The sequence below is a fragment of the Oncorhynchus keta genome, chromosome 20, assembly GCF_023373465.1.
Source record: "Oncorhynchus keta strain PuntledgeMale-10-30-2019 chromosome 20, Oket_V2, whole genome shotgun sequence".
In the NCBI taxonomy this organism is placed as follows: Eukaryota; Metazoa; Chordata; class Actinopteri; order Salmoniformes; family Salmonidae; genus Oncorhynchus; species Oncorhynchus keta.
In genome coordinates this window covers 28359317-28378307 of record NC_068440.1, presented here as the reverse complement: position 1 = coordinate 28378307, position 18991 = coordinate 28359317, and the positions used below count along the sequence as shown (strand labels likewise).

Here is an 18991-nt window from a genome sequence, read left to right as displayed (position 1 = left end):
TACCCAGAGACAGGGCACTACCCAGAGACAGGGCACGACCCAGAGACAGGTTACTACCCAGAGACGGGGTACTACCCAGAGACAGGGCACTACCCAGAGACAGGGCACGACCCAGAGACAGGGCACGACCCAGAGACAGGTTACTACCCAGAGACAGGTTACTACCCAGAGACAGGGCACGACCCAGAGACAGGGCACTACCCAGAGGCAGGGCACTACCCAGAGACAGGTTACTACCCAGAGACAGGTAACTACCCAGAGACAGGTTACTACCCAGAGACAGGGCACTACCCAGAGACAGGGCACTACCCAGAGACAGGACACTACCCAGAGACTGGTTACTACCCAGAGACAGGTTACTACCTAGAGACAGGTTACTACCCAGAGACAGGTTACTACCCAGAGACAGGGCACTACCCAGAGACAGGTTACTACCCAGAGACAGGTTACTACCCAGAGACAGGTTACTACCCAGAGACAGGGCACTACCCAGAGACAGGTTACTACCCAGAGACAGGTTACTACCCAGAGACAGGTTACTACCCAGAGACAGGTTACTACCCAGAGACAGGGCACTACCCAGAGACAGGTTACTACCCAGAGACAGGTTACTACCCAGAGACAGGTTACTACCCAGAGGCAGGGCACTACCCAGAGACAGGTTACTACCCAGAGACAGGGCACTACCCAGAGACAGGTTACTACCCAGAGACAGGTTACTACCCAGAGACAGGGCACTACCCAGAGACAGGGCACTACCCAGAGACAGGGCACGACCCAGAGACGGGTTACTACCCAGAGACGGGGTACTACCCAGAGACAGGGCACTACCCAGAGACAGGGCACGACCCAGAGACAGGGCACGACCCAGAGACAGGTTACTACCCAGAGACAGGTTACTACCCAGAGACAGGGCACGACCCAGAGACAGGGCACTACCCAGAGGCAGGGCACTACCCAGAGACAGGTTACTACCCAGAGACAGGTAACTACCCAGAGACAGGTTACTACCCAGAGACAGGGCACTACCCAGAGACAGGGCACTACCCAGAGACAGGACACTACCCAGAGACTGGTTACTACCCAGAGACAGGTTACTACCTAGAGACAGGTTACTACCCAGAGACAGGTTACTACCCAGAGACAGGTTACTACCCAGAGGCAGGGCACTACCCAGAGACAGGGCACTACCCAGAGACAGGTTACTACCCAGAGACAGGTTACTACCCAGAGACAGGGCACTACCCAGAGACAGGGCACTACCCAGAGACAGGGCACGACCCAGAGACGGGTTACTACCCAGAGACAGGGCACTACCCAGAGACAGGGCACGACCCAGAGACAGGTTACTACCCAGAGACAGGGCACACTACCCAGAGACAGGGCACTACCCAGAGACAGGGCACGACCCAGAGACAGGTTACTACCCAGAGACAGGTTACTACCCAGAGACAGGTTACTACCCAGAGACAGGGCACTACCCAGAGACAGGGCACTACCCAGAGACAGGTTACTACCCAGAGACAGGTTACTACCCAGAGCACCCTTAAATACCTTCCCACCCTGAGACAGGGTACTAACCAGAGCACCCTTACCTACCCACCCACCCTGAGACAGGGTATTAACCAGAGCACCCTTACCTACCTACCCACCCTGAGACAGGGTATTAACCAGAGCACCCTTACCTACCTACCCACCCTGAGACAGGGTACTAACCAGAGCACCCTTAAATACCTTCCCACCCTGAGACAGGGTACTAACCAGAGCACCCTTAAATACCTAAGACAGGAGTGAAGGTCTCTAACCAACTAAAAGGAGAGAGGAAGAGAGGGGTAAGACAGGAGGGAAGGTCTCTAACCAACTAAAAGGACAGGAAGAGAGGGGTAAGACAGGAGTGAAGCTCTCTAACCAACTAAAAGGAGAGAGGAGGAGAGGGGTAAGACAGGAGGGAAGGTCTCTAACCAACTAAAAGGACAGAGGAAGAGAGGGGTAAGACAGGAGTGAAGGTCTCTAACCAACTAAAAGGACAGGAAGAGAGGGGTAAGACAGGAGTGAAGGTCTCTAACCAACTAAAAGGAGAGAGGAAGAGAGGGGTAAGACAGGAGGGAAGGTCTCTAACCAACTAAAAGGAGAGAGGAAGAGAGGGGTAAGACAGGAGGGAAGGTCTCTAACCAACTAAAAGGACAGGAAGAGAGGGGTAAGACAGGAGTGAAGGTCTCTAACCAACTAAAAGGAGAGAGGAGGAGAGGGGTAAGACAGGAGGGAAGGTCTCTAACCAACTAAAAGGACAGAGGAAGAGAGGGGTAAGACAGGAGTGAAGGTCTCTAACCAACTAAAAGGACAGGAAGAGAGGGGTAAGACAGGAGTGAAGGTCTCTAACCAACTAAAAGGAGAGAGGAAGAGAGGGGTAAGACAGGAGGGAAGGTCTCTAACCAACTAAAAGGAGAGAGGAAGAGAGGGGTAAGACAGGAGCGAAGGTCTCTAACCAACTAAAAGGAGAGAGGAGGAGAGGGGTAAGACAGGAGGGAAGGTCTCTAACCAACTAAAAGGAGAGAGGAGGAGAGGGGTAAGACAGGAGGGAAGGTCTCTAACCAACTAAAAGGAGAGAGGAAGAGAGGGGTAAGACAGGAGAGAAGGTCTCTAACCAACTAAAAGGAGAGAGGAAGAGAGGGGTAAGACAGGAGGGAAGGTCTCTAACCAACTAAAAGGAGAGAGGAGGAGAGGGGTAAGACAGGAGGGAAGGTCTCTAACCAACTAAAAGGAGAGAGGAAGAGAGGGGTAAGACAGGAGTGAAGGTCTCTAACCAACTAAAAGGACAGGAAGAGAGGGGTAAGACAGGAGTGAAGGTCTCTAACCAACTAAAAGGAGAGAGGAGGAGAGGGGTAAGACAGGAGTGAAGGTCTCTAACCAACTAAAAGGACAGGAAGAGAGGGGTAAGACAGGAGTGAAGGTCTCTAACCAACTAAAAGGACAGGAAGAGAGGGGTAAGACAGGAGGGAAGGTCTCTAACCAACTAAAAGGAGAGAGGAAGAGAGGGGTAAGACAGGAGGGAAGGTCTCTAACCAACTAAAAGGACAGGAAGAGAGGGGTAAGACAGGAGTGAAGGTCTCTAACCAACTAAAAGGAGAGAGGAGGAGAGGGGTAAGACAGGAGGGAAGGTCTCTAACCAACTAAAAGGAGAGAGGAAGAGAGGGGTAAGACAGGAGTGAAGGTCTCTAACCAACTAAAAGGACAGGAAGAGAGGGGTAAGACAGGAGTGAAGGTCTCTAACCAACTAAAAGGAGAGAGGAAGAGAGGGGTAAGACAGGAGGGAAGGTCTCTAACCAACTAAAAGGAGAGATGAAGAGAGGGGTAAGACAGGAGGGAAGGTCTCTAACCAACTAAAAGGAGAGAGGAGGAGAGGGGTAAGACAGGAGGGAAGGTCTCTAACCAACTAAAAGGAGAGAGGAGGAGAGGGGTAAGACAGGAGGGAAGGTCTCTAACCAACTAAAAGGAGAGAGGAGGAGAGGGGTAAGACAGGAGGGAAGGTCTCTAACCAACTAAAAGGAGAGAGGAGGAGAGGGGTAAGACAGGAGGGAAGGTCTCTAACCAATTAAAAGGAGAGAGGAAGAGAGGGGTAAGACAGGAGGGAAAGTCTCTAACCAACTAAAAGGAGAGAGGAGGAGAGGGGTAAGACAGGAGGGAAGAGAAGCAGACAGAAGAGAGAAAGAGCAATAGGGGGAGAGAAAAAAAGAGGAGAGGTGAGTTTGGGGTGTGTGAGGCATAACAGCATGTGGAGCTTCTCCCCTACTGACATGCCCCTATCCAAAAACACACACAGAAGCCAAATCCTCTGACTTACATTCTAAAGGCCAGGAATGTCATATGCCCAGTTTTCCTACATACTGTACCAGACAGGGATTGATCCCATCCTGAGGAATTCTTGAGATGAACCATACAGGTTGTTTTCATGGGGGCGGCAGGGGTGTGCAAGGAGGAATGGGCAGGGGAATGAGAATGAGCAACTAGGGTGCTAGCTAGTGCATGGTAGTCAACTACTTGTGGTAAGCCTAAATGTGTTAGTCTTCAGTGTGTAGGCTATGTGGCTCACTGAGCATGGCGCTTGCAACGCCAGTATGGTGGGTTTGATTCCCGCTGGAGACGCCCATATGAAAATGTATATTTGTATTTTGCGCTGAGTTGTTGTTCCATGCTGTGTCGTACTCTGCTGCCCTTTAAAGATGCACAGTTTGTGTGTTGCAAGTAAGACATGTGATGTAGCTAACCACCACATCAAACAAGCTCGTGGAAGATAGTTGAGCATGTCGAGCAGCAGCGAAGAGAAGTCATTTAACGCCACTTACAGCCCAGCGTGGGACGGAGCTGGTTATTGTAGACGCAACACAACTTTCCTGAAGCGTGAGAGAAAGCTAAACACATTTCTGTTTCTGACAATCCTATCCTGGCAACGCACAAACAAATGAAGTCAATGGGTAGGAGGAGAAAATGGAGATGGAGAGTTTTACGACCCAGCTAGCACATAATGTTCTGAGAACCATCTGTTTCTTGGAGCTTGGTGAGAGGTTGGTTGTCCCATGGTTATTCTGGGAATGGTGCAGGACAGTTGCTTGGCTTTGGAACATTCTCTGCACATTTAAGGTTACTATTTTTCCTAAATGTTCAAACATGTTTACATTTAATAACGTTTTTGGTAATGTTCTAAGAATATTCTACAACTGGTTTGACATTGGAAATCGTTCAGAGAACATTAAGAAATAACCTTTTCCTGTGGGAATTTCAATACTTCCTCATAACACTTCCACCAGGTTTCCTCGGGATTCTATTTAAAGTCATGTTCTCAAATTGTTCTGAGAACGTTAAGAAACAGTGTTATTCGTGTACTTTAGCATATCGTTTTCTGTAGGTTTCCTTGTGTTTGTATTTAAAGGCGTGATCTCAGAACATTAAGAAACATTTCCATAAAAACATAAGAAAACATTGGTAATGTTCAAAAAACATTAGAGGAAGGTTATTGAAAAAACATCTGTATTCCGTTCTCAGCATCAACAAAACTATCTCTATCCTCTCTCTTGTTAAGTGTGTTCAGGGGTTGGCCGCGTCCACTAATTGGCCACATCTGAGAGAGAAAGAGTGAGAGACAGACAGATACAGAGAGAGGAGGAAATAGATAGAGGTTAGATAGAGGTGAGAGAGAGAGAGAGAGAGAGAGAGAGAGAGAGAGAGAGAGAGAGAGAGAGAGAGAGAGAGAGAGAGAGAGAGAGAGAGAGAGAGAGAGAGAGAGAGAGAGAGAGAGAGAGAGAGAGAGAGAGAGAGAGAGAGAGAGAGAGAGAGAGAGAGAGAGAGGTGGAAACTTCCTAACCTCCTGGCAAATGTATGACCATATTAGAGACACATATTTCCCTCAGATTACACAGATCCACAAAGAATTTGAAAACCACCCCATTTTGATAAACTACTGGGTGAAATACCACAGTGTGCCATCACAGCAGCAAGATGTGTGACCTGTTGCCACAAGAAAAGGTCAACCAGTGAAGAACAAACATTGTAAATACATCCCTTTTGTACTTTAACTATTTGCACATCGTTACAACACTGTATATAGACATAATATGACATTTGAAATGTGTAATGTTTACTGTTAATGTATTGTTTATTTCACTTTTGTTTATTATCTACTTCACTTGCTTTGGCAATGTTAACATGTTTCCCATGCCAATAAAGCCCTTTAATTGAATTGAGAGAGAGACCGAGAGAGATAGAGAGAGGCAGAGAGAGAGAGGCAGAGAGAGAGAGGCAGAGACAGAGCGACAGAGAGAGCGACAGAGAGAGGGGCAGAGAGAGAGAGGCAGAGCGACAGAGAGAGACAGAGTGACAGAGAGAGCGACAGACAGAGAGAGCGAGGCAGAGAGAGAGAGACAGAGACAGAAAGAGAGAGACAGAGAGACAGAGAGAGAGAGACATAGAGAGACAGAGACACAGAGAGAGAGATACATAGAGAGACAGAGACACAGAGACATAGAGAGGCAGAGAGAGAGAGACAGAAAGAGAGACATAGAGAGAGACACAGAGAGAGACATAGAGAGAGACAGAGAGAGAGCCAGAGACACAGAGAGAGACACAGAGAGAGAGACAGAGAGAGACACAGAGAGACACAGAGAGAGAGACAGAGAGAGAGAGACATAGAGAGAGACATAGAGAGACACACAGAGAGAGACAGAGAGAGACAGAGAGAGAGAGACATAGAGAGAGACATAGAGAGAGACAGAGAGAGAGACACAGAGAGAGACACAGAGAGAGAGACAGAGAGAGACACAGAGAGACAGAGAGAGACAGAGAGAGACAGAGAGAGACAGAGAGAGACAGAGAGAGAGACATAGAGAGAGACACAGAGAGAGAAGAGACACAGAGAGACAGAGAGACACAGAGAGACAGAGAGAGACAGAGAGAGAGAGACAGAGAGAGAGACATAGAGAGAGACACAGGGAGAGACAGAGAGAGAGCCAGAGACACAGAGAGAGACAGAGAGAGAGACAGAGAGAGAGAGACAGAGAGAGACATAGAGAGACACACAGAGAGAGACAGAGAGAGACAGAGAGAGAGAGACAGAGAGAGACATAGAGAGAGACATAGAGAGAGATATAGAGAGAGACAGAGTGTAAGTAAGGGACCATCTCTATCTCTAACTGCTCATGACTCAAAGCAACATTGCAACATGAACTGTGAGGAAATTGGCCAACTGGTCAACTTCCTGCCCTGCCAAGTGCTGGGAGCGAATCAGACGGGCCCAGAGCCGACGTTGGCGACAAGGCCAACCAACTCATTCCTCTGTATGGATCAGCATCATACAAAACTGGCAAAGACAAGAGATCAATAAAAAGTATAATAAAACATTCAACAATCCTATGACACAAGATAAAGTGTTTGGACGAGCCCAGAGGTCACGAATGACAATATCGTCCCATTAAAAAACTGGGAACCTTCTTATTGAGGAATGTAATAGTTTTTCTTTCATATTTGTGTTTTGCTATATTCTACCTGTTTTATATTGTATTTGATTTTAGATTTTGCCTATGAAATTGTATATGCAGGGCTGTGAAAGGGACCCTGGTCTCAATGATGACTCCCTGCTTAAATAATGGTACCAGCTTGGATCGGTGCAAGTAATGTGTCCAGCACAGTAACTGGGTCAAGGGTCAGGTGCATCATTCCATCCAGCCAAGTCCAAAGATCTCGGAATCAATCTCGGTCTTTCTGTCTTGACAACGAATGCAACAAGGCTAATTTAGTAGTAGGCCTAGAGATGGGCATGGTGCAAGGATCTGGGATGCATCTCAATAGTATAAAGGGGATTCCTCTCCTTGTATCCTTCCCTTTATAAGCATTGATCTGAGAAGACAAGAAAGCTGAAAGCTACTGTATGGTCCAAGGAGAGAATATAGGGAGAAGGAGAGGAGACAGGGAGAAGGGGAGGAGACAGGGAGAAGGGGAGGAGAAAGGGAGAAGCAGTCACTTCAGACTCTAGACCCACAGATAAACTATTTCGCAATTAGCAGAGTGACAGTACCAAAACACCTCTCAATGACTAGATCGGAGTGTGATCTAACGCTACTGTATGTGTGAATGTGTGTGTGTCTGTTCATGAACAGTTAAGGATCCATTTAATATTGTCAGTTTGGTGTATTTAATATCCCCCCAACGTTTACCTTGATAATACTGCTCCGCCGCGGGATTCCTTTGGCGTCTGTATCTCCTCCTGCACCCGGCTTGTCAGTCATGGGGGATCCGGGACCAGTGTTGGTTTGGACAGCTGTCACGGTGTCTGACATTCCGCAGCCTCCGTTGGACACCAATTCTTCTCGATGAGTCTGGAGGTTCACCCCGTTGCCTGGAGAGGGTTTCATCACAGCAACCGGTGGGCGCGCACCCTACCCGTCTTTCTGAAATCCGCTACAAATGTGGAATTTTGTAGCTGTGGGTTTTGTTTGGTGTTCGCTTCGCTACGTGAAATAACTGACAATCATCTTATCCACGATGCTTTAGCGCGCCAAAGCGACTCCGTGCTTGACAGACAACCACACACTCTTGCTCTCGCAAAGTAGACTATCCAAAATATATCCTCTGCAAATCATGGTTCTCTGTCAGTAGCCTAGGCATCGCTTTACCCGACGAGAATGGGAATATTTTACATAGCTTTAACCATCATCTACTGCTGAGGTGCGTTCCGTTGTGATGTCGTCGGCGACTCGTCATAATAGAAAGTCAAAAAGAGATTCAGTGACCCGAATGGCGCACAACTCAAATGCGCAGTAATAAGCACTGCTGCCGGCGCTATTGTCTTTCATAATATGGAAATGAAAGCAAACGGCTTGACTTGACAGTTCTCAGTGCGTTCTGGAACTTAGCCTTCCCGCTGGGTACTGATGTCAATTCATCATATATTCCACGTTGGTTCAACGTTGAAAATACGTGGAAACAATAACGTTGATTCAACCAGTGTTTGCCCAGTGGGTTGTCCCTAAATATATATTTCTTGAGAGCTAGGGTAGCAGGTGAACATCATGTTTCCAGCCGTGTCGAATTCTGTCGCTGTCTATGCTGACAGAGGCGCGAATATATAATTTAATTTGACCAACATTCAAATGTACATAAACTATGGAGGACCAAACGTGCCGTAATTTGAAATAAATATGTAAATGCGCACATAAATAGACAAATGAATGAATAAATAAATACATCCACAAATAATTAAATAAATGTGCAAGGAAATACAAAAATACTTACCAAAATTAATTCATTTTCTCAACATATCTGTATGTACTGAATTATTTATTTATGTATTATATAATTATTCAAACTTTAATTAATTGTAATAATTTAAATATTTATTAATGTATTTCTTTCTTCAAAATGATAATGAGGGGGTGTCAGTCAAACGTCTGTGGGTGGTATCTAACATACCATTGGTTGATCAATGTCACGGGACATTGCTTGATCGCTTTGCCTGCTTTTGCACCACCTATGTGAAGCTCGCCACAATAACGATTAGCCACAAGTGGAATTTGCAGTTTGACTTCAAAATTTAAGTCCCACATTTAAACTGATGCAAACAGATACAAATAGTGCAATAATGTCATATCAGGACTAGAAAATGCTTAACAAGTTTCGAATGTTGTTATATAAATTCAACAAAAGACAATAATTGATAGGCTTAATGGTTAGTTGATTTCCCACAGCTAAAGTCCTGTAATAAGAGCTACAATGCTAACATTTGTGTAAACTCTTCACCGCTGTGAACATGTCATGGGCTCCCTGATCCATAGGTAAGGCTGTGCATTGCAATATGAATGTTCAATATAGTCTTGGCCAAAAGTTTTGAGAACGACACAAATATTAATTTTCACAAAGTCTGCTGCCTCAGTTTGTATGATGGCAATTTGAATATACTCCAGAATGTTATGAAGTGTGATCAGATGAATTGCAATTAATTGCAAAGTCCCTCTCTGCCATGCAAATGAACTGAATCCCCACAAAACATTTCCACTGCATTTCAGCCCTGCCACAAAAGGACCAGCTAACATCATGTCAGTGATTCTCTCGTTAACACAGGTGTGAGTGTTGACGAGGACAAGGCTGGAGGTCACTCGGTCAGGCTGATTGTGTTCGAATAACAGACTGGAAGCTTCAAAAGGAGGGTGGTGCTTGTAATCATTGTTCTTCCTCTGTCAAATATGGTTACCTGCATGGAAACACATGCCGTCATCATTGCTTTGCACAAAAATGGCTTCACAGGCAAGGATATTGCTGCCAGTAAGATTGCACCTAAATCAACCATTTATCAGATCATCAAGAACTTCAAGGAGAGCGGTTCAATGGTTGTGAAGAATACTTCAGGGCGCCCAAGAAAGTCCAGCAAGCGCCAGGACCGTCTCCTAAAGTTGATTCAGCTGCAGGATCGGGGCACCACCAGTACAGAGCTTGCTCAGGAATGGCAGCAGGCAGGTGTGAGTGCATCTGCACGCACAGTGAGGCGAAGACTTTTGGAGGATGGCCTGGTGTCAAGAAGGGCAGAAGCCACTTCTCTCCAGGAAAAACATCAGGGACAGACTACAAAAGGTACAGGATTGGACTGCTGAGGACTGGGGTAAAGTCATTTTCTCTGATTAATCCCCTTTCCGATTGTTTGGGGCATCCAGAAAAAAGCTTGTCCGGAGAAGACAAGGTGAGCGCTACCATCAGTCCTGTGTCATGCCAACAGTAAAGCATCCTGAGACCATTCATGTGTGGGGTTGCTTCTCAGCCAAGGGAGTGGGCTCACTCACAATTTTGCCTAAGAATACAGCCATGAATGAAGAATGGTACGAACACATCCTCCGAGAGCAACTTCTCCCAACCATCCAGGAACAGTTTGGTGATGAACAATGCCTTTTCCAGCATGATGGAGCACATTGCCATAAGGCAAAGTGATAACTAAGTGGCTCGGGGAACAAAACATTGATATGTTGGGTCCATGGCCAGGAAACTCCCCAGACCTTAATCCCATTGAGAACGTGTGGTCAATCCTCAAGAGGCGGGTGGACAAACAAAAACCCACAAATTCTGACAAACTCCAAGCATTGATTATGCAAGAATGGGCTGCCATCAGTCAGGATGTGACCCAGAAGTTAATTGACAGCATGCCAGGGTGGATTGCAGAGGTCTTGAAAAAGAAGGGTCAACACTGCAAATATTGACTCTTTGCATCAACTTCATGTAATTGTCAATAAAAGCCTTATGAAATGCTTGTAATTATACTTCAGTTATCCATAGTAACTTCTGACAAAAATATCCAACGACACTGAGGCAGCAGACTTTGTGAAAATGAATATTTGTGTCATTCAAAACTTTTGGCCACGACTGTACACATAGTAGGTTGACTGGTGAGCTAATGTGGCTCATTTCACAGTGGTGTCAAAGTCCTGCAATAAGAGCTACACTGTGCCTGTGAGTTTGCCAGTGAGAATCTGGAGAGGGTGCAAACTAAAATGAAAAAAGGAACACATACTGACTAAGGAGGTGACACCAACCTCAAAACATAAATGGAAAAAACAAAGCCTGGAACTTCTTCCCCTTATTTTTAATTGAATTTATTTCACCTTTATTTAACCAGGTAGGCTAGTTGAGAACAAGTTCTCATTTACAACTGCGACCTGGCCAAGATAAAGCGTAGCAATTCGACACATACAACAACACAGAGTTACACATGGAATAAACAAACATACAGTCAATAATACAGTAGAACAAAAGAAAACAAAAAGTCTATATACAGTGAGTGCAAATGAGGTAAGTTAAGGAAATAAATAGGCCATGGTGGCGAAGTAATTACAATATAGCAATTAAAAACTGGAATGATAGATCGGCAGAAAATGAATGTGCAGGTAGAGATACTGGGGTGCAAAGGAGCAAAATAAATAAATACCAGTATGGGGATGAGGTAGGTAGATAGATGGGCTGTTTACAGATGGGCTATGTACAGGTGCAGTGATCTGTATGCTGCTCTGACAGCTGGTGCTTAAAGCTAGTGAGGGAGATGTGAGTCTCCAGCTTCAGAAATTTTTGCAATTCGTTCCAGTCATGGGCAGCAGAGAACCGGAAGGAAAGACGACCAAAGGAGGAATTGGCTTTGGGGGTGACCAGTGAGATATACCTGCTGGAGCGCGTGCTACAAGTGGGTGCTGCTATGGTGACCAGTGAGCTGAGATAAGGCGGGGCTTTACCTAGACTTGTAGATAACCTGTAGCCAGTGGGTTTGGCGACGAGTATGAAGCGAGGGCCAACCAACGAGAGCGTACAGGTCGCAATGGTGGGTAGTGTATGAGGCTGTGGTGACAAAACAGATGGCACTGTGATAGACTGCATCCAGTTTGTTGAGTAGAGTGTTGGGGGCTATTTTATAGATGACATCACCGAAGTCGAGGATCGGTAGGATGGTCAGTTTTACAAGGGTATGTTTGGCAGCATGAGTGAAGGATGCTTTGTTGCAATATAGGAAGCCGATTCTAGATTTAATTTTGGATTGGAGATGCTTAATGTGAGTCTGGACGGAGAGTTTACAGTCTAACCAGACACCCAGGTATTTGTAGTTGTCCACGTATTCTAAGTCAGAGCCGCCCAGAGTAGTGATGCTGGACGGGCAAGCAGGTGCGGCCAGTGATCGATTGAATAGCATGCATTTAGTTTTACTTGCGTTTAAGAGCAGTTGGAGGCCACGGAAGGAGAGTTGTATGGCATTGAAGCTCCAAGGAGGGGCCAGAAGTATACAGAATGGTGTCGTCTGCGTAGAGGTGGATGAGAGAATCACCAGCAGCAAGAGCAACATCATTGATGTATACAGAAAAGAGAGTCGGCCCGAGTATTGAACCCTGTGGCACACCCATAGAGACTGTCAGAGGCCCGGACAACAGGCTCTCCGATTTGACACACTGAACTCTATCAGAGAAGTAGTTGGTAAACCAGGCGAGGCAATCATTTGAGAAACCAAGGCTGTCGAGTCTGCCAATAAGAATGTTGTGATTGACAGAGTCGAAAGCCTTGGCCAGGTCGATGAATACGGCTGCACAGTAATGTCTCTTATCGATGGCAGTTATGATGTCGTTTAGAACCTTGAGCGTGGCTGAGGTGCACCCATGACCAGCTGTGAAACCAGATTGCATAGCGGAGAAGGTATGGTGGGATTCGAAATGGTCAGGAATCTGTTTGTTAACTTGGCTTTCGAAGACCTTAGAAAGACAGGGTAGGATAGATATAGGTCTGTAGCAGTTTGGGTCTAGTGTCACCCCCTTTGAAGAGGGGGATGACCGCGGCAGCTTTCCAATCTTTGGGAATCTCAGACGATATGAAAAGAGGTTGAACAGGCTAGTAATAGGGGTTGCAACAATTTCGGCAGATCATTTTAGAAAGAGAGGGTCCAGATTGTCTAGCCCGGCTGATTTGTAGGGGTCCAGATTTTGCAGCTCTTTTAGAACATCAGCTATCTGGATTTTGGGTAAAGGAGAAATGGTGGGGGCTTTGGCGGGTTGCTGTGGAGGGTGCCGGGCAGTTAAAACAACAAATGTATCCTATATTTTTGTTGTACAAGTTTCTCACCACCAACAGAAAATAACTTCCATTTCACAACATAATCATCTTAAATGCGTCGCTACTCAAATGTGTCACCTTCTCCAATGTAAACAGGCTGTCAACCATTAAATATAAGACAAAAACAGCCACTTTTTTTTGTAAATATGACTTTTATTTATTTTATATTTTTTATATAGCTGGTACAGAGACCAAAAGGGTATTTGTCTTCTCAAAACCCTCCTGACAGTTGGGGCTTCAACAGAAAGTGACTTTCAGACTGGGCAAATCTGTTAGTGGCGCAACAACCTGGACAAAGTTCTTGCAAAAATCCAGTTCGTAACTGGCCATTCCCAAGAATTGGGAATCTGTTAGTGGCGCAATTCCTGGCGAAAAGTTGGCACTTGACGACTATTGATGGACTCCATTTTTGTCAGAACTGGTCAGTCTTCCCCTTGCCTCATCACCTTCCAGAGATACTGTATTTGACTGTTGCTCAGCCAGTTTCGCTCTTAGCCAGGTTAACTGTCAGGTTGGCAGCTGCGATAGGCCTGAACAGTCTGCCAATATCCTGAAGGTGTTGGGGCCAATATCCTGAAGTGTGCTAAATACGACCACATAATCTACATTTTCTTCAGCATTTTCTAGGCCGCGTGTCACGATGTGCATAAATAAGCCTTTGAAACATAAGCCTTTGAATCTTGGCTCCGGCATTTTGTAACCCGAACGGGAAACGTAGGTAGAAAAAAACAAACCATTGGGAGTGACAAAAGCAGACAACTCTTTAGCTCAGTTAGAGGGACCTTTTAAAATATATATATATATATTTTACCTTTATTTTACTAGGCAAGTCAGTTAAGAACAAATTCTTACCTGATAATATCCCTTCAGAAGATCGAACTTGCTAACGTACTTAGCAGCGCCAACATGGTCCACACAATTGTCGACCCTGGGCAAAGGGAAGGAGTCTGACTTAGATACGACATTAAGTTTCCGAAAATCAAAACAAAACCGCAAAGACTCATCTGCTTTAGGTACTAATATACAGGGCGAACTCCACGGACTGTTGCCATGTTGTGCGATGTCGTGCACAAGCATGAACTACAACTCCATGTGGATCTTCTCTCTCTTTTCAGAGTTCACTCGATAGGCATGTTGTTTGATCGGGCTGAGTCCCCAATGTCAATGTCATGCTCTAGTACATTTGTCTGGGTTGGCACATCTGAGAATAAACCCTGATATTCTAAAAACAGTGCAACATTATTGCCTTTTTCCTCCGGAGAAAAGTGTGTCAAAAAGACCTCATGTTTGTCTAGAATTGGGCTTTCCTCGTACTCTTGAAGAAGACTATAGTCAACGGTGACAGCAGTGGCCATGGGCAGAACATCACTACTGGTTTTCCTAATATTCAGTTGCACCCCTTTTGCCCTAAGAATAGCCTCAATTCGTCGGGACATGGATTCCACAAGGTTCGAAAGCTTTCCACAAGGATGCTGGCCCATGTTGACTCCAATGCTTCCCGAAGTTGTGTCAAGTTGGCTGGATGTCCTTTGGGTGGTGGACCATTCTTGATACACACAATAAACTGTTTAGTGTGAAGAACCCAGCAGTGTTGCAGTTCTGCACACAAACCGGTGCTCCTGGCACCTACTACCATATCCCATTCAAAGCCACTTAAATCTTTTGTCTTGTCCAATCACCCACTGAATGGCACACATATACAATCCATGTCTCAATTGTTTCAATGCTTAAAAATCTTTCTTTAACCCATCTCCTCCCCTTCATTCAGACGGAAGTGGATTTAACAAGTGACATAAATAAGGGCATCATAGCTTTCACCTGGATTCACCTGGTCAGTCTATGTCATGGACTGTGTTCATTATGTTTTGTACACTGTTTATTTGTTAGCTATTCATCTGATTGATAAAGTTGATACAAATGCCATTAAAGGTGCAATATGCATCTGTCATTCTCATTGAAAGCAAGTGTGTCTTGAAACTGCTGAGGGAAAGCTAGCTAATGTTAGCTTAATTCCACCATCAGCTCACATTAGCTATCCATCTAGTTAACTAAGTGGACTCTAGCTAGTTTTCTTGAAAATAACAACCAGCTATATAATTGGTGCATTACATTTTAATACATTTTAAAGACTTGTTAGTTACTTATTGAACCGTTTTTGTCAAATTACTTTGTTCCCCTGTCCATTTATTGATGTATTGGTGACTGAAAGTTGGCAAGAAAAATGACCCTCCTAATTTCACTGCAAATGGGCTGTGTTGTTTTCTTATCATTTGGCTGATTAGGCTTGTGCACATTTACACAAATGTTTAATTAGCTAGTCAGCTAAGTTACTGACTGACTATGCTAATTCTTATTCATATTTTTTGTTGTTGTTACATTTCAGGTTGAGTGGCATTGCTGACAGGGCAGCATGCTGACAGGCCAGGGCCCATATTAGAGCTGTGGCGGTCACAACATTTCATCAGCTTGTGATTTTTTTCTCACGGTAATTGACCGGTAATTAGCATAAACACATTTAGCATATTCTGGCTTCCACACACAGCCTACAAGCCACTATGGAACATCTACATTTCATAAAGTCTAATAAATTCATGTAATATAGCCAACACCTTTACAATGAACCCATTATTTATTTTAGACAGAGAATAGCAAATAGCATATTTCTAAAGAAATATGATATGAAGAAAATGTAGTCTATTTCAGAAGAACAGAATAGCATACTCTGAGTTGTTCTTATGTTAGGTCCTGATCTGGCTATGCCAAATGGCTGTGGGATACACTAGTTCATTTAGTAGACAAGATTTGCTTAGAATTCCGTGGCATTATTTTATAGTATTTTAAGGCATGAAGAATACAATTGAATAAAATAGAAAGGATATTTCCTCCAAACGATTTGAGGGAATGCACACATGCAGCTATTCATTGTTTAGAGGTTAACAAAGAAACATACTCCTAAATGCTTAATTTTGAGTTACTTATGTAACTTTAGTTGTGATACAATTGTTGGGCTATATGTTTAGATTTTTTGTACATTCTAAGGCTGCATGACGTGACTAATGATGGTTTGAAAAAAGTCTCATGAAAGGCATGAGCTCTGCTTGTTTTTATGTGCAGACTGTATACACTTCAGTCTCTCATTCACAATTTGACTAGCACTTGATAATGCCTCGAATTTGCGGTGGCATTCCCTTTGTGTGGCCGTAATGACCCATAAAAAAATCCATGACTTTTGCGGCCAGTGGCTGTTGTGCCCTTGGGCTGAATATAATAATAATTCCCTTCTCCCTGCCTTGCTCGAAGCACCTCTCACTCAAATGGCTCTGTCACGTGATCAGGTCTTTCTCACAGGCTACAAGTGAAAACAGACACAAACTGAGAAATTGTGGAAGAAGGGCCTTGGTCAGGGAGGTGACCAAGAACCAAATTGTCTCTCTGACAGAGCTCCAGAGTTCATATTTGGAGAAGGGAGAACCTTCCAGAAGGACAACCATCTCTGCAGCACTAATCAGGCCTTTATGGTAGAGTGGCCAGGCGGAAGCCACTCCACAGTAAAAACCACATGACAGCAATATGGTGGCAGCAATATGCTGTGGGAATGTTTTTCCCGCGGCAGGGACTGTGAGAGTCAGGATCGAGGGAAAGATTAACTGAGCAAAGTACAGAGAGACCCTTGATGAAAACCTGCTCCAGAGTGCTCAGGACCTCAGACAGGGGCGAAGGTTCACCTTCCAACAGGACAATGACCCCAAGCTCACAGCCAAGACAAAGCAGGAGTGGCTTCGGGACAAGTCTCTGAATGTCCTTGAGTGGCCCAGCCAGAGCTCGGACTTGAACCAAATCGAACATCTCTGGAGATATCTGAAAATAGCAGTGCAGCAATGCTCCCCATCCAACCTGACAGCTTGAGAGGATTTTAAATATATATATATATATATGTAACCTTTATTTAACTAGGCAAGTCAATTAAGAACAAATTCTTATTTACAATGACAGCCTACCCCATCCAAACCCGGACAACACTGGGCCAATTGTGTGCCGCTCTATGGGACTCCCAATTACGGCCAGATGTGATGCAGCCTGGATCTGCAGAAGAAAATGGGGGAAACCCCCCCCCCAAATACAGGTGTGCCAAGCTAGTAGTGCCATACCCAAGAAGAATCTAGGCTGTCATCGCTGCCAAAGGTGCTTCAAGTACTTCAAGTACTGAGTAAAGGGTCTGAATACTTATGTACATTTTATATTTCAGTTTTTATTTTTATACATTTGCAAACATTTTTAAAAACCTGTTCTTGTTTTATCATTATGGGGTATTGTGTGTAGATTGATGTGGGGGGGAAAACAATGTAATACATTTTAGAATAAGGCTGTAATGTAACAAAATGTGGAAAAAGTGAAGGGGACTGAATACTTTCAGAATACACTGTATGGGTGTAGTCCGGTGTCTTGTTGTCAAAACAAACCCACTCCTAACGGAGCCACTTGGTATAGTCAATGGCTCACTGTTCCAAAACTGTTGACCTGTTTCCAGTGCTGGAAAAAGTACCCAATTGTTATACTTGAGTAAAAGTAAAGATACTTTTGACTAAAATAAAAGTAAGTCACTCAGTAAAATTCTATTTGAGTAAAAGTCTTAAAAGTATTTGGTTTAAAATATAAGAGTCAAAAGTAAAAGTATAAATCATTTCAAACTACTTATATTAAGCAAGCCAGACGGGACCATTTTCTTGTTTTTTATTTATTTACAGATAGCCAGAAGCACGCTCCAACATTCAGAGATCTTTTACAAATGAAGCACGTGTGTTTAGTGAGTCCGCCAGATCAGAGGCAGTAGGGATGACCAGGGATGTTAACTTGATAAATGAGTGAATTGGACCATTCTCTTGTCCTGCTAAGCATTCAAAATGTAATGAGTACTTTTGGGTGTCAAGGAAAGTGGACAGAGTAAAAAGTACAAATATTTTCTTTAGGAAGTATTTTACACCACTGCCTGTTTCTACACCAAGCAGGACAATGTTCTTTTGGTGTGTTTTCATGGTGTGCGTACGGCACAGCAGCATGTAATCGATTTTATCTACAATTTCCAATGTAAAAAAGGTGAAATATCATATTGATACATAGTTATTTGCACTACATAATATTGGTTGGTGGGGTGCTAATGTGAAACATGGTCTTTAAATGTTGAACACATGTACCAGGCAAATGCAATGCTTGACACCCCCTCATTATCATATTGGAGGAAGAAATACATAAAGAAAGAAAGAAAGAATATAAATTAAGAAAATTAAGAATTTAAATAATTATTAATCTATTTGTGTGCATTTATATATTTATCTATGTATATGTGCATTTATTTATTTATTAATGTATTTATCTATGAGTGCATTTCTTTCTTTCTAGTTACGGCAGTTTTGGTCCTCCATAATATTTAGACTACAGAATATAAACACTATTCTATTCTGTAAGACAAAACCTGTGTTATGCAGAATATGCAAGTGGCCCTTTTCTTATCTGCACTGACCTGCTCCAAATGTCATTGTTGTTTGTTGTAGGCAAACATTATTAGATGCCCTTCTCAAAAGAATTGAATGTCATGGGATGAATATAACAATAAATTACATTTGTTGGGCTTCAGAGGGGGATTATTATTGAGCCTTTCTTTTTCAAGGGTAAATGCCAGCCAGATGGAATGAATGGATCTCTGTGCTTTATTTTGTTCTTCCTTCCTAACAAAAGAACACTAGTCTGTTCCTGTGAGGACAAGTTACAGCAAGGGCATCCAGTATCTATAAGTACAGGAGAGACAATCCCTGTCCTGCCCCTTGCAGTGACTCGTTTGTACACCTGCATTACTGAATAGCTACGGAAAGATTGGCCATAA

General features: G+C 44.1%; 1 protein-coding gene across 2 annotated transcripts in view; it reads right to left on the bottom strand.

Moving 5' to 3' along the window:
• LOC118399604 (inactive phospholipase C-like protein 2) overlaps positions 1–8607 on the bottom strand; it is a 45056-nt gene extending 36449 nt beyond the window's left edge. Inside the window, exon 1 of one of the 2 annotated variants that reach the window (XM_052472560.1) lies at positions 7704–8607. In XM_052472560.1, coding sequence (XP_052328520.1) covers positions 7704–7901 — 198 coding nt within the window. In that variant the 5' untranslated portion in view covers positions 7902–8607. The remainder of the gene's footprint in view (positions 1–7703) is intronic. The other variant, XM_052472561.1, reaches the window with a different exon arrangement.
• Between the last annotated feature and the right edge of the window lie 10384 nt (positions 8608–18991).